The sequence below is a fragment of the Nannobrachium achirus genome, assembly GCF_963921795.1.
Source record: "Nannobrachium achirus genome assembly, chromosome: 5".
Taxonomy (NCBI): Eukaryota; Metazoa; Chordata; class Actinopteri; order Myctophiformes; family Myctophidae; genus Nannobrachium; species Nannobrachium achirus.
The window spans coordinates 18,846,520-18,859,817 of NC_137814.1; the positions used below are offsets into that span (position 1 = coordinate 18,846,520).

Below are 13,298 nucleotides of genomic sequence, written 5' to 3' on the forward strand. Positions count from 1 at the left end.
TGATGTATATCGGACCAGTTACCCATTTATGGAGACGCCTGCCCTGCATGATAGTCAACAATGTTATGTCAAAACATGCCCATATATGGACATTACCAAATATGGGCATTCCCAGATATGTCCTTAACATTGATGACATTGGGACAGGGGGTACCCCGAGCTAATGGGGCGAGGAGCCCAGTGAGAAACCCTGTAGACGTGTTTTTTTTTTTCTATTGAGGAGTCTTGGCTTCATATAGACCACTGCTTCTCAAACAGGGGTGCTGTACGTTTAACATAAAGCAGTCATGATTGCATTCTAACAAAAAAATCAAAAGGGTCAGGATGGCAACTTGAGCCCTTCGAAACTATTAGAAGCAACGTGTGTCAGAGGTATACCTTCCCATAATCATTATTTCATGCTACAGTCATTAGAATGTAATTCCCCTCAGGTATTATACCTAATACGCAAAGAAAATCAATTAATGCCGACAGCACTAAATCGTTAAAGATCAAAATGACATTAGAGTTGATGGCAGCTGAGTTCAGCTAGGAACCAGGGAGAGGAGAGGGGAGGAAAAAAAGCAATTACAATGATGCAGACCACTGTTTCTCAACCAGTGGTCAACGGGCCTCTAGTGGTCCATGGCAAGATTACTTGGTGGTCCATATGGGTACATTTCTAAAATTACCTTTGTTAACTATATCAAAAATATGTTGAAATAATAAGTCCATCAACGTGTGTAGGAAAACAAAGCTAAACATTATTGACTATTAAAAGGACAACTTTGTTCTTTTTTACAACAAGCGTTCATGTTTTAGATTGAAATTAGAGAAAATAAAAGGTGAGTGTTGTTTTTTTTTTTTTATCTGCTATTTTTACAAGAGAACGTGTTATACAAAATGTAATGCCTCTTTTCCATGAGGACTCCCATCTTTGCCATACCCTAGCTTTTGCTGAACTGACGCCACTGCTGTAAAATATGGTAATAAAGAAATCGCCAGTTTATTGTGTCAATCCTGAAGCACAGTAGTCAGAAACAAAAGGCGTATTGTTGCTGTGAAAGGTGCGGAGAGCGTTTCATCTCACTGCTCAGTGCTCACCACGTGTTTCATGTGAACGGGTTGAGTAACGCCATATGTGGACAGAGGAACACAGGTGGCTGTGGTAAGGTGACCATGTATGGTTGTGTGCGTGCACAACCGTCCTCCATATTCTTGTTGTTCTTCAGGATCACCTTTACCCGTCCCTTCCCGTTTGCCCATTCCTCCCTCCCTTCTCCCTCCCTCTGTTTGTCCCTCTATTTGTCCACTCCTCCCTCCCCTCCCTCTATTGTGTCCATTTCTCCCTCATCTCCCATTTGTCCTGATCAGGGTGGTATAGCTCAGGGGTAGAGAAACCGTTATTAGAGCACGAAGGGTTCCCGAAGGGTTCCCAGTTCGAATCCAGGCTCCCCCTGAGTTAATGTCGAAGTGTCCTTGGGCAAGACTCTGAACCCCACATTGCTCCCGGTGAGCTGGTTGGTGCCTTGCATGGTTTCTTCCGCCACCGGTGTATGAATGTGTGCGTGGATGGGTGAATGTAATGCACAATCTCTGTAAAGCACTTTGGATAAAAAGCGCTATATAAATGCACCATTTATCTACCAACAGGCACATGCACACATAGACATCAAAGGGGGCTTGAGAGCCCCTGCTCTTTTATCCGTCTGTAAAAAAGTGCCCTCTCCAGACCATGAATGCAGTTTTTACTATGGTGAAAGAAATGCAAATGCCCCCCTTTCCATGCCATACCTGAAGGCAGCATTCAAGAGAATTGCCTTGTCCAAACTCTCCTGAACTAGAATGCAGCATCTTAGGTTGAAATCAAGAAATGTGTAGAAATCAAGCATCGAAAATAGCCGACCTCGAAGCTCACAACGCGTCGCAGCGCGACACGTTGTGAGCTTGGAGGTCGGCTATTTTCGATGTTTTCACCAAAAGGCCCGTTTAGAAATTTCAGCCCCTGCAATTTCAGCCTCTCTAAGATTCTCTGAACGTCCCTGCCTCCCTCCCTCTCTTTGTCCATTCCTCCCTCCCTCTCTTTGTCCATTTCTCCCTCACCTCCCATTCGTCCTCATCTACCAACCTATCCTCCTTTTATTCCCTCCCTTCCTTCATTTACCTCCCTCTCTCCGTCCCATTCCCCCCCTCCCCCCCTCTATCTCACACACTCTCTGTTCTGCTCTCAGAGGGTTTTTGGCCGCAGTGCCTCAGCAATCTTTTTTTCCCTTTTTTTAAGATCTATTTTTGGCATTTTTATGCTTTATTCCAGATAGGTCAGCGTCAGAAAGCCGTGAAACCAAGGGCAGAGAGAGGAGAGCCATGTGTGAGACGAGACGGCAGTCAAAGTCTAGAGGAGGAGAGACCATATGGTCTGTGCATTAACTGCCCAAGGCCCCAGACACCCCTGGGCTATTACCTTTATATGAGCTTCCATTCATGTTGTAAATTGGCTTCCAAAACAACACACGCAGGGTTAAAAGGGAGGACATAAGAGTCTAATAGCGGCATTGGCCTCCATGTCCAATCTTTGGCTAATCGATAGTTGCTTCGGAATGTGCGCGGTTTGTGAATGAAGCCGCGCAAATCACGAGGCAACGAGTTCAGCGGTGAAGCGGCACTATATGTACAGAGGCTGGCTGCTTGTGTTCATTTCCTGGTGTGGTGTGGTGTGGTGTGCATGGTGTGGTGTGGTGTGGTGTGGTGTGGTGTGGTGTGGTGTGGTGTGGTGACCGCCATTATAGCACTATAGCAGGGGTCTTCAACAGGGGGTCCGGGACCCCTATAGGAAGTCCTCAGAGTTACTACAGGGGGGCCCTGTAGTAGCTCTTCACACATTTTTGTGATAGGATCATTCTTTTAAATTAACAACTCGAACCCTCGCATCCTTATTCTGAGGAGAACCTTAGCCAAAAATAGCCGATCTACAAGCTCTCAAGGCCTCGCACTGCGAGGCGTTGAGAGCTTGTAGATCGGCTATTTTCGGCAAATAGGTGTGTTGTATAGGTAAAAAAGAGCAGACCAAGTACAGAGTGAAAGGTCAAGTTAACTAAAAACACGAATCCAACATAGACAGTGCTGTCAAACAAGTCTATGGTATGAATCTATCTATGAAATCGGTGAAAATCTGCATCACCCATTTACACAATACTGTAGCGGGGGTCCCTGCTTCATCTCTCTCTCTACTATACCTCAAAATTACTGTAATTTTGAGGTATTTGTACTTTACTTGAATATTTCCAGTTTTCCTTTTACTTCTACTCCACTGCATCTCGGATCAAAATACTTTTACTCCACTACATTACATTTGAAAACATTAGTTACAAATTACTTTGTAGATTTGGATTATTGTTACAAAACAGTCAGAGATTTCCAGGGATTTCATGGATATATCTAGATACTTTTGTAATGGGTGTCGCTCTCCATTCCGACATGTCGCCTCTCCGAGATTGACTTCTTATTGTCGGAGTGGCGACACTTCCATAGAGGTTAAGTTTAGGGTTAGGGTTAGAGATAGGGTTAGTGTCGGAATGGAGACATGTAGGAAAGGAGACATGTCGGAGTGGCGGGGTGTAACCTTTTGTAATACCGCCAATCCCACGAAATTTGGAATGTTTTATCTATGGAACAGAGTCAAACAAAATGGAATGCTTCAACTCCTACATTCCAAGTTCTTGTCAGGGTGTGTGTGTGTGTGTGGGGGGGGGGGGGGGGTCCCCAGTTCAAATATGATTATTTTGGGGGGTCGCGGCCTGAAAAGGTTGAGAACCACTGCTGTACGGCCCTCTGATCACCAGTAGCGTTTAGACTTCAAACACGGCGACAACCAAAGGACAGGACGACAGAATGAAGTGGGAGAAAACAGAGAGAAGACAGCGAAGGAGAAAGCAGACGGGCACAGAATATAGAGCCATAAAGAAGATAGAGAGAGAGAGAGGGCGAGAGTGCACACTGTTTTAAGCGTTGCATGTTTATTGAGTTGTTATGATGGGAAAGGACATTTCTGCGCCGCTTGAGGACGTCCACTGTTATCTCCTGCTACATTTCATGGGCTCTGTCGAGCAGCCACAGCACGCAACGTGATTTACAACCTGCATCTGCTGAGGACCTGACCGCAGGGAACTGAAATATTTGAAGATCAATGCCGCGCTTTTGTTTTTATTCTATTTACTTTTGAAGATAAGGTGGCTAAACATTTGGACAAATACTGACTATTTGTCTTCCCCTGATGGCTCCATAAAGCGTGAAATTTTCATTATGGGTTGACACTCCCGCTGCACGCATGACCTAACTGCTGCTAAATGTGGTATTAGTTTAGGTGTAGTGTTGCCGTCGCACACTGTCAAGAGTGTCGCACCAAATTCTGGGCCCTGGGTACAAGGATTCACTGCGGGCCCCCCATGAATGTTCTTCATAAGGGGAGGCGGTTTAACCCATTCAGACCGGGAACGCATTATTACGCATTATTTTGTGCTTTAACTATTGAAAAATAGCAGATATACAAGCTCACAGAAAAACCCATGTTTCTATGTCAGTGGTGCTCAAACTTTTTCATGTGAAGGAGCCCCAAAATGATATGTATTTGGCCACAAACCCCCATCTCAAAATATTTAGTTCCAGGGACCCCTTAGAAGCAAAATTTGAGTTACAAATGTTCACTTAAAAACAGTATATTCAAAGATTTGCACACATTTTCACAACTTTTCAAAAAATAGCAGATCTACAAGCTCACAGCGCGCGGCACCGAGTGCCGCGGTGTTATTTTATATCTTTTATATCTGTTATTTTTCAATAGCTAAAGTATAAAATAATTAAGGCCCCCCTCCGCCTTGGGCCCTAGTAACTCAGTCCCACTTTTCCCCCACTTGTGACGCCCCTGCACACTGTAGTCTGCTGCTGGGCCTGTTACAGTGTTGTAAAGTAATAGGGGTGTAACGATACATTTTAATAGCGATTCGATACATATCACGATACATGGTTGACGATACGATACATGGACGATATTGGTTCATTCATGGTGATACGACACGATTCGATTCAATGATTTAAAATCGATATAGTAACTATTTAGCAAATAATTTAAATCTGTGTGAAAGGTGTGGATAGTGCAGGTTTTTAAGGGACATATGTATTATTATGGATATAAATAAGTAAACACAGTGATTATCTGCCAAATACATGGACATTTTATATTGACAAACCTGCACCTTGACATGAACCCAGAGATTACACACATTTATCGATAGACCAGTGTAGCTATATGGAAAGGAAAAGTAATTAAACCTGTCCTAGTAGGTAGTAGGTAGGTAGTATCGATACAATCGATTCTTTGCACTGCCGATTCGATACGATACAAAATAAAACGATACGATTCGATTTTTAGCAGTTTTCATTTCGATATACTTCGATTTTTTAAGTTAAAAACGATATTTCGATACAGTTACTATATCGTTACACCCCTATAAAGTAACATGTACTCAAGTACTGTACATAGGTACAACTTAGAGTATTTACAATATTCATTACTTTTACTTCTGCCCTACTACCGGTACATGTCAGAGGAAAATATAGTACTTTTACTCGGCTACAATTATAAGAAAACTTCAGTTACTAGTTACTTTGTAGTTTTTTGATTCTGATTACAAAACACACTTACCGGTAGCACATTGTGTCACACTTAGAGATATAGCCGTAGATATATTTCAGCCATTTGAAAATGGACAAGCTACAAGCTTGTAGATGGGCTATTTTCAAAAGATCTTTAATACATGTTTTACTTGTGAAATGGGACATTCAGCACAATGAGTACTTTTACTTTTGGTACTCTAAGTATATATTGATGGCGATACTAGTACATTTTGAATACGGGACTTCTACAAACAGATTTATCTGTACATTTCAGCATTGAAACTAGAGATGCAGATTCTTGGCCGAAACCAATACCGATGTTTAAAATAACAACAGAGACAATGCTGATACCAATATTTATTTCATTTTCAGTATTTAGTGTTATTATTTCCCCTTTCTGTGCAAGGGAAAGAAATAAATCTTCATTATAAAAAATAACTGTTCAGCATCTACAGCATGATAGGCTGCAGATAACTAACACACCAACGTAGCCGGCACAAAATTGATCCTCATGAACAACAGATAAATATTGGTCACTGCCATCGGTGAATGTCAACTTTATTCGCAGATACCGATATTGACCGACAGCGGCAAATATCGTCCGATACCGATATGTGGCCGATATATCGGTGCATCGCTGATTTATACTTGTACTTGAGTAAAACATGTGAGTACTTCTTCCATCACTGTTTACTTATTGTGTGTGTCTGTGTGTGCGTGCGTGCGTTAGTGTGTGTACAGGCTGAACACGCCCTCCCACCATGTAGTTAGAGAATATTATCAGAATGTCAAATCTGGGGATAAATTCCTTACCAAGAGTCTTCACCAATGTGTGTGTAAAGGTGTCTAGTAACACATCTAACAAAGTTTTAAATTCACTTTCCTTGGGCTAAAAACGCCATCACTTTTCATAGTTTAGTGGGGGCCATTTTTAGCCCAAGGAATATTTTTTGTGCAAAACAAAATGCTTGCAATGGATTCAGAATCATGACAAACCCCTAGTTAGACCCCTCACATGCTACTTAAAGCAGACTTTTTTTTCAGGGGAATTTTCTTCCTGTATAGTAGTCAATGGGAGGCTAGTCTCGCGTGGCCAGAGCCAGACTGTTGCCTCCGCGATTTGCAAATGCTCCCGGCATACAGTCTGGGGCAGAGTGCGAGATAGAGCAGATGTGACGCAACTGCTCCCTTGGTGCAGTAGCAATAACAAGTCCTACTGGAAGCGTTATGTCTCCTTTCAACATTTTTGGGGGCGTTATTTCGTCTTTCTCTGGTGTTGTTGGTGTTACTTCCATGATGTTTTCAAATGTTTTCTCAAACTATACACCCATTACAAGAATATGCCGCTCGAATGACTCTGTCTGTGCGAGTGTGCTTCTGTTATGTTTCCAGTGGGACTACAGTTCAGTGCAGCAACGGCTACTTCCGATACTCGCCTTTCTGGAACGGCAGCTCCCGAAAGGCGAGTATCGGAAGTAGCCGTTGCTGCGTGGTTTAGTGATGAGGCACATTTCACAGTTTAGTGGGGGAGATTGTGGAATAGTTGTCTGGCTACGCAAGACTAATGGGAGGCCAACTTTCAGCAGCTGTAAAAAAACTCTCCTAGGGATTTTGAATTTCAAACTTTACAACATTTCTTGGTATAGGAATTTATTCCCAGAATGTATTAATATCCCCCGACTACAGGCATCGTGTCCCTGATCTCGCTGGCCGCCCTCTCCTTCGAGCGCTACAGCACCATGATGGGCTGCATGGAGGCGGACGTCTCCAACTACCGCAAGGTGTCCGTGGGCATCGCCGTGTCCTGGGGCTACTCGCTGCTCTGGACCACGCCGCCGCTGCTGGGCTGGAGCCGCTACGGCCCCGAGGGGCCCGGCACCACCTGCTCCGTCGACTGGACCGGCAAGACGGCCAACAACATCTCCTACATCGTCTGCCTGTTCGTCTTCTGCCTGCTCGTGCCCTTCCTGGTCATCGTGGTGTGCTACGGCAAGCTGCTGCAGGCCATCAAACAGGTAACATTGTTGGACTCTGTAATAAATAAATAAAAAACTTTATGCCTGGGGTCTTCAACAGGGGCTCCGGGACCCCTAGGCGGTCCTCAGAGTTACTACAGGGGGGGGGGGGGCGCCAACATCTTTGTGTGATAGGATTATTATTTAAAATGAACAAGAACCCTCGCACTCCTATTCTGAAGAGAACTTTAGACGAAAATAGCCAATCTACAAGCTCTCAACGGGTTGAGAGCTTGTAGATCGGCTATTTTTGGCAAATAGCTTTGGTGTAGAGGTATAAAAAAAAAGAGCAGACCAAGTACAGAGTAAAAGATTCAAGCGGTTAAATGTCTGAAAAACACATTAACACAAATCCAACTTAGACTGCATGACGACAGTGCTGTCAAACAAGTCGATGAAAATCTGCAACAAAATGTTATACATACCGGTATGTAGTGGGGGGTCCCTGTTTTAACCTAACCTGTTTTAACCTAACCCTCCCTCTCAGCTAAGGGGTCCTTGGCCTGAAAATGCTGAAGACCCCTGGTTTAAGCGGTTGTTGTAATGGCGATGGTGGCTCATGGATGGTGTGAACTGCAGCAGTGCAGCATATCCCCCAAATGTCACCCCATGGGTGCTGCCGTCCCCTGTGTCCTACTGGTGGAGGGGTTCTAGGGTAGGAATCTCCATATTCCAACATTTTGTGTTTCTTGACTTTTTCCGTGAATTGATGCCCTACTTGATCATACTACAGACATACGTCACACAAAAGCATCAAGATCAGCAAGCTGGAAACGTCGCTCGAAGTGCATTTGCGTTTTGAGCTTGTAGATCTGCTACTTTACGCTGTTACGCTGTTATATAAAATGTTTTAAATATCAATCGTTAAGGAACCGGAATGGTTAAAATCCTAAAGGATCCCAACCCTAGAAGCACACGGTGCCACGCAACAAAATTTGCAGATCTACAAGCTCGCTACGCATCGGGTGGTGGTGAGCTTGTAGATCTGCCATTTTCGTTGCGAAACATCACACGCAGCAATGCATTTTGAGAGCGCTATTAATGTTGCACCGAGTGACAGGTGATGGACTGAGTCATTGACGAAAATAGGGTTTGGGTTGGGGGGATCGTGGCAGTCATGATAGCTCAACAATGTCGCTTGATTGCCATGTCAGAGTGACAAATACTAAAATGTCCCATGTCAGGCAACAAATGAGCTTTTGATTTAATGACGGGGGCTCCCGGTAATGTCGAGAGACTCATGATTATTTGATTATAATTTATAAACGATGATTACACAGCCAACATGTCTCGTGGTGGAGGACAGGTTAATGCTAACATAACGGTAGCTGAGGGCATTCTGTCAATGGCTCCAGCAGTGGCGTCAGTTCAGCAAAAGCTAGGGTATGGCAAAGATGGGAGTCCTCATGGAAAAGAGGTATTACATTTTGGATAACACGGTTCTATTGTGAAAATAGCAGATCAGAGCATGTAGATCGGCTATTTAAAGACTTTTGACAGTTTTTCATACAGGTTTCTACGGTTTCTTGGGCTGGATATGGCAGCCTGTAATGATTGTTCAAGTGCAGCTAAACTTAGCATCTTAGTAAACGTGCCACAATTAACAATAATGCATTGCACCTGTGCAGCTGACCTGCGGAACCCGGGAATATACCATTTTGTCAAGCTGGGGAGAATACAAGTGTGGAGAATATAATTATAATACCTTGTTAAAGTGACCATTTTGTTACATTTTGCATTTGTAGTTATTTTACTGTAATTTAACAACATAATAACCAGCGCAGATAGACAAAGAGACATTCATGGATTTATATTTAAAAGTAACTTTTATTTTCCCCCCTGGACCCAGGGTATGGCAGCTGCACACCCCTGCCATACCCAATTGACGCCCCTGGGCTCCAGGCTGTGGTGGTGAGGACACAGTTCTGGATTGGATTGGATTGGATTGGTCAAACCAGTAGGGAAAAATAATTTGCCCCTCATTCATTTTAATGATGATGAGGGACAAAATGCATGTGCTTGATTTGATTAGATTTTTTGATTTATTAATTTTTATTTGCACAGTAAAAAAACAGTACAAGGTAAAACATTATTAAAATACATGGATGAGTGCAGGCAAGAAAGGAAGCCCATATAGGGCTTATACAAGGTTCTTACCTATGATAATAATCAAGAATAAGTTAAAACATAGAATTCAAACAGGATACTGAATGACAAACAACAAGAACCGTGAGAGTGTATGCACGCGAGTGTGTGTGTGTGTGTGTGTGTGTGTGTGTGTGTGTGTGTGTGTGTGTGTGTGTGTGTGTGTGTGTGTGTGTGTGTGTGTGTGTGTGTGTGTGTGTGTGTGATTGATTCTCTAGCAAATTCATGGAAATGATATTTCAACAAATATGGACAAACCTGTACCTTGACATGAACACAGAGATTACACACATTTATCGATAGACCAAGGGTATCTATATGGAATGGAAAAGTAATTAAACCCCTCTTTTTAATTTTCCCTCTTAAAATTGCTAAATACAAGGCACAAATACTGGAAATACTTCCATGAAATCGATTATTTGCATTGCAAAACAATTTGATACCGATTATCTGCATTGTAAAACGATACGATACGATACAAAGCCAAACTGTACGATATTTTGCTTTTGCATATCGATATATATCTTGATTTAGTTATATATCGTTACACCCCTAGTGAATACATAGCACCCCATTCGCCTCACAATCACTTGAAAGTATATACTAATTGATATAATATGTAAAGCATTTTGGCTCTGTATTGTTTTCCATTCTGGCGACAGCTTGCTGATACTCAATTGCCAAAACACCTGTCTCTTCGCTGGGTCACCTCTTCTATACAAAGCTTCCAGCCCCGGCTATTCTAAATGTTCTCATAAATAAACTGACTTGTCTTATTCCTCCTCCTCCTCCTCCTCCGCCATCTCTATGCACAGCAGCCATTTTGGAGAGAAGTTGGATGGTCTTCTCACTTCCTTCAAAGGTGTTAACAATGATACTAATGAAGGCTCTGTTCCATTTCATGTTGCACAGTAGTTCTCAAACATTTTACGCCTGCATTTGGTTCCATTTGAACAATCTCAGAATAACACCTTTTAAGGGGTCATTTGAAACCCCCAAGGAAGCACAAGGGTCCCTGGGCCACACTTTGAGACCCCCTGGTGTAGCAGAGTGTTTCTAGTGAGCCAACATGCACAATATCAGCACCCTGACTCTGTTTGAGCAGAATGGAACAGAGCCTTCATTACTCTGAAGGAAGTGAGAAGACCATCCAACTTCTCTCCAAAATGGCTGCTGTGCATATAGCCTATTCTGGTGTGACCGGTGCCATTATTGTAAGTAGTGTTTGTTGTGTTTGGCACATTGTTCACACGCACGCACGCACGCACACACTAGAGAAACTTCACAGAATCACAAAATCTTCCACTGTCTGAAAATGTTTTGAAATAGAATTGTATTATTGGTGCTCTACAGAGAATATAATCGTCAGCAGAACCGGTTGGAACCCTCACATTTATACACTAGTAAGGGTCCATTTGGTTCCATTTGTACTCCGAGTTGATGTACAGTACATCATGCTCCTTGACATAATGACGTCTGATTGCCTCATTTGTCTTGTCTCATGCACCTCGTATAGCTGCTTAATTCATGCTGTCAAGCAACTGAAGTCACAAGGGAGCCGCTATTGATATGAATCAATCTCTTTAAGTGCACATCGACCCTAAAACTGAGCTGTCCTGTCCATGGCGACACCATGGATCATAATCTCTAAGAACTAAGGCTGCAGCCTGAGGAGTGAGGCAGCGGGAGAAAAACCCACCGACACCATGGTGCTATTGGACCCGTGTGGACTCATAAAATGTTTACAACAGTAGTTGTTTGTAATAGTGATGGCTCATAAACTGCTTAAACTGCATCCTGCATATCCCCAAATATCACCCTGGGTGCTGTGACTGTCCCTGTGTATACAAAGTCCTCCCCTGATACACTACTGGTGGAGGAGTTCTAGTGTTTGATACAGTATAATAGATAATAGATAACTATTTCCTCCCGCGAGGGAAATTCAGTATTTCCAGCCCAACCCAGCTGATTCGTTGCCCACAAGGAGCGTGTGAGCAATTAGGGGTTAAGAGTCTTGCTCAGGGACAAACATCGACATTGCTACCCTGGCCTAGAATCAAGCCTGGGACAACCAGGGGCTCTGGTTCCCCAGGTGGGCTCCCTAACCATTCAGCTATGTTGCCCCCCACAGTACGTTGTTGCTGTAGTGGAACGCCTCCACGCCGAGGTAGATCACCCTCTTCCCAAAATTGTATCCAAAAAGGTAGTTCCACGCTCCCAGAGTATGATTCTCCATCCCACGTTACATAAACTACGGCATGAAACAACCGCTTAAATCGCTAGTTTTGTCAGCCAGTGTAATGTTTTCCCATTCAACCGGAACTCCCCCGGCGGCAGCAGGTGCCAGTACTGCTCCTTATTCTGCTACAATGGGAAGGGAGCATTACTGGCACCTGCCACCGGGGGCTTTTCCAAATTTGATGAGACTAAATAAGCGATTTAAACTGTTTCCCAACTCAATGCATGTTTTATGTACCGTGGAATGGAAAATCATACTCTGGGGAGCGTGGAAATACCTTTACTTTCTGGATACAATTTTGGAAAAAAAAGAGTGATCTACCTCGGCGTGGAGGCATTCCACTGCAGGCCAGGGATATCCACGTAGGACCTCATCTCGGAGCACAACAGTATGCAGCGGAGGGTTGATGACGTTCTATATGACTCTATAGGCCATACATGGGCATTGGGCAACTGGCGGCCCGGGGGCCACAGCCCGCAGGTTGATATTGGAGTACTGATATATTATTGATTTCAGCTGTTACAATTCTAAACATGGAAAAATTACCCACTTTAATTAGGCTACTTCAGTCTATATTGGTAGCTAAATGACTAGTATTAAAATGTTATTGTATTTTTTATGTCCAATGTATTTGTATTTAAGTTCATAAAGTTAACATAAGAACATATAAATGCATTTGAAATCTAAAAACAAAAGAAGACATTTTTTTTTGAAAAAATTCAAAAATAGCAGATCTACAAGCTCAAAACGCGTCGCACTGCGACGCGTTTTGAGCTTGTAGATCGGCTATTTTTGCTTTGTATATGCATTGTAGCCCTCTGGAGTGAGTGTGAAAATGTAGTGGCCCTCTCCATCATCAAACATGCCCACCCCTGCTCTAGGCTGTGCAACATATCGATATTATATCGATATCGTGATATGAGAGTCTCGTGGATCTTGGACTTTGATATGACTTACTAATCGTACTAATAATTCTCTTTTCCTGGTTTTAATCACATAAGCCCTATTTTATACATTACAAGTTCACTCACTTCTGAGCTTGTAGGTTGATTATTTGTATTATTATTTTTAAGATATTGTTACAATACAATATTATCATCACGATATCAATATATTTGGTCAATATGTGTAAGTGATATTTTATTTAGCTGATATTTTGTTTTTCAAACTCTGTTTGTAATTCACAAAATTATGTGAATTACACAAGGAATGACCTGTCTGTGACTGCTGCTGCATTAAACGCTCCTTTA

The 13,298-nt window shown here is 42.9% G+C and overlaps 1 protein-coding gene across 1 annotated transcript in view; it reads left to right on the plus strand.

Annotated features, from left to right (window-relative positions):
- The window catches only part of LOC308284869 (vertebrate ancient opsin-like), a gene marked incomplete at both ends in the record, with an annotated part of 113,207 nt that overhangs the window by 18,873 nt on the left and 81,036 nt on the right, over positions 1-13,298 (plus strand). Inside the window, one exon of the mRNA XM_080725595.1 lies at positions 7,336-7,664. Coding sequence (XP_080581721.1) covers positions 7,336-7,664 — 329 coding nt within the window. The remainder of the gene's footprint in view (positions 1-7,335; positions 7,665-13,298) is intronic.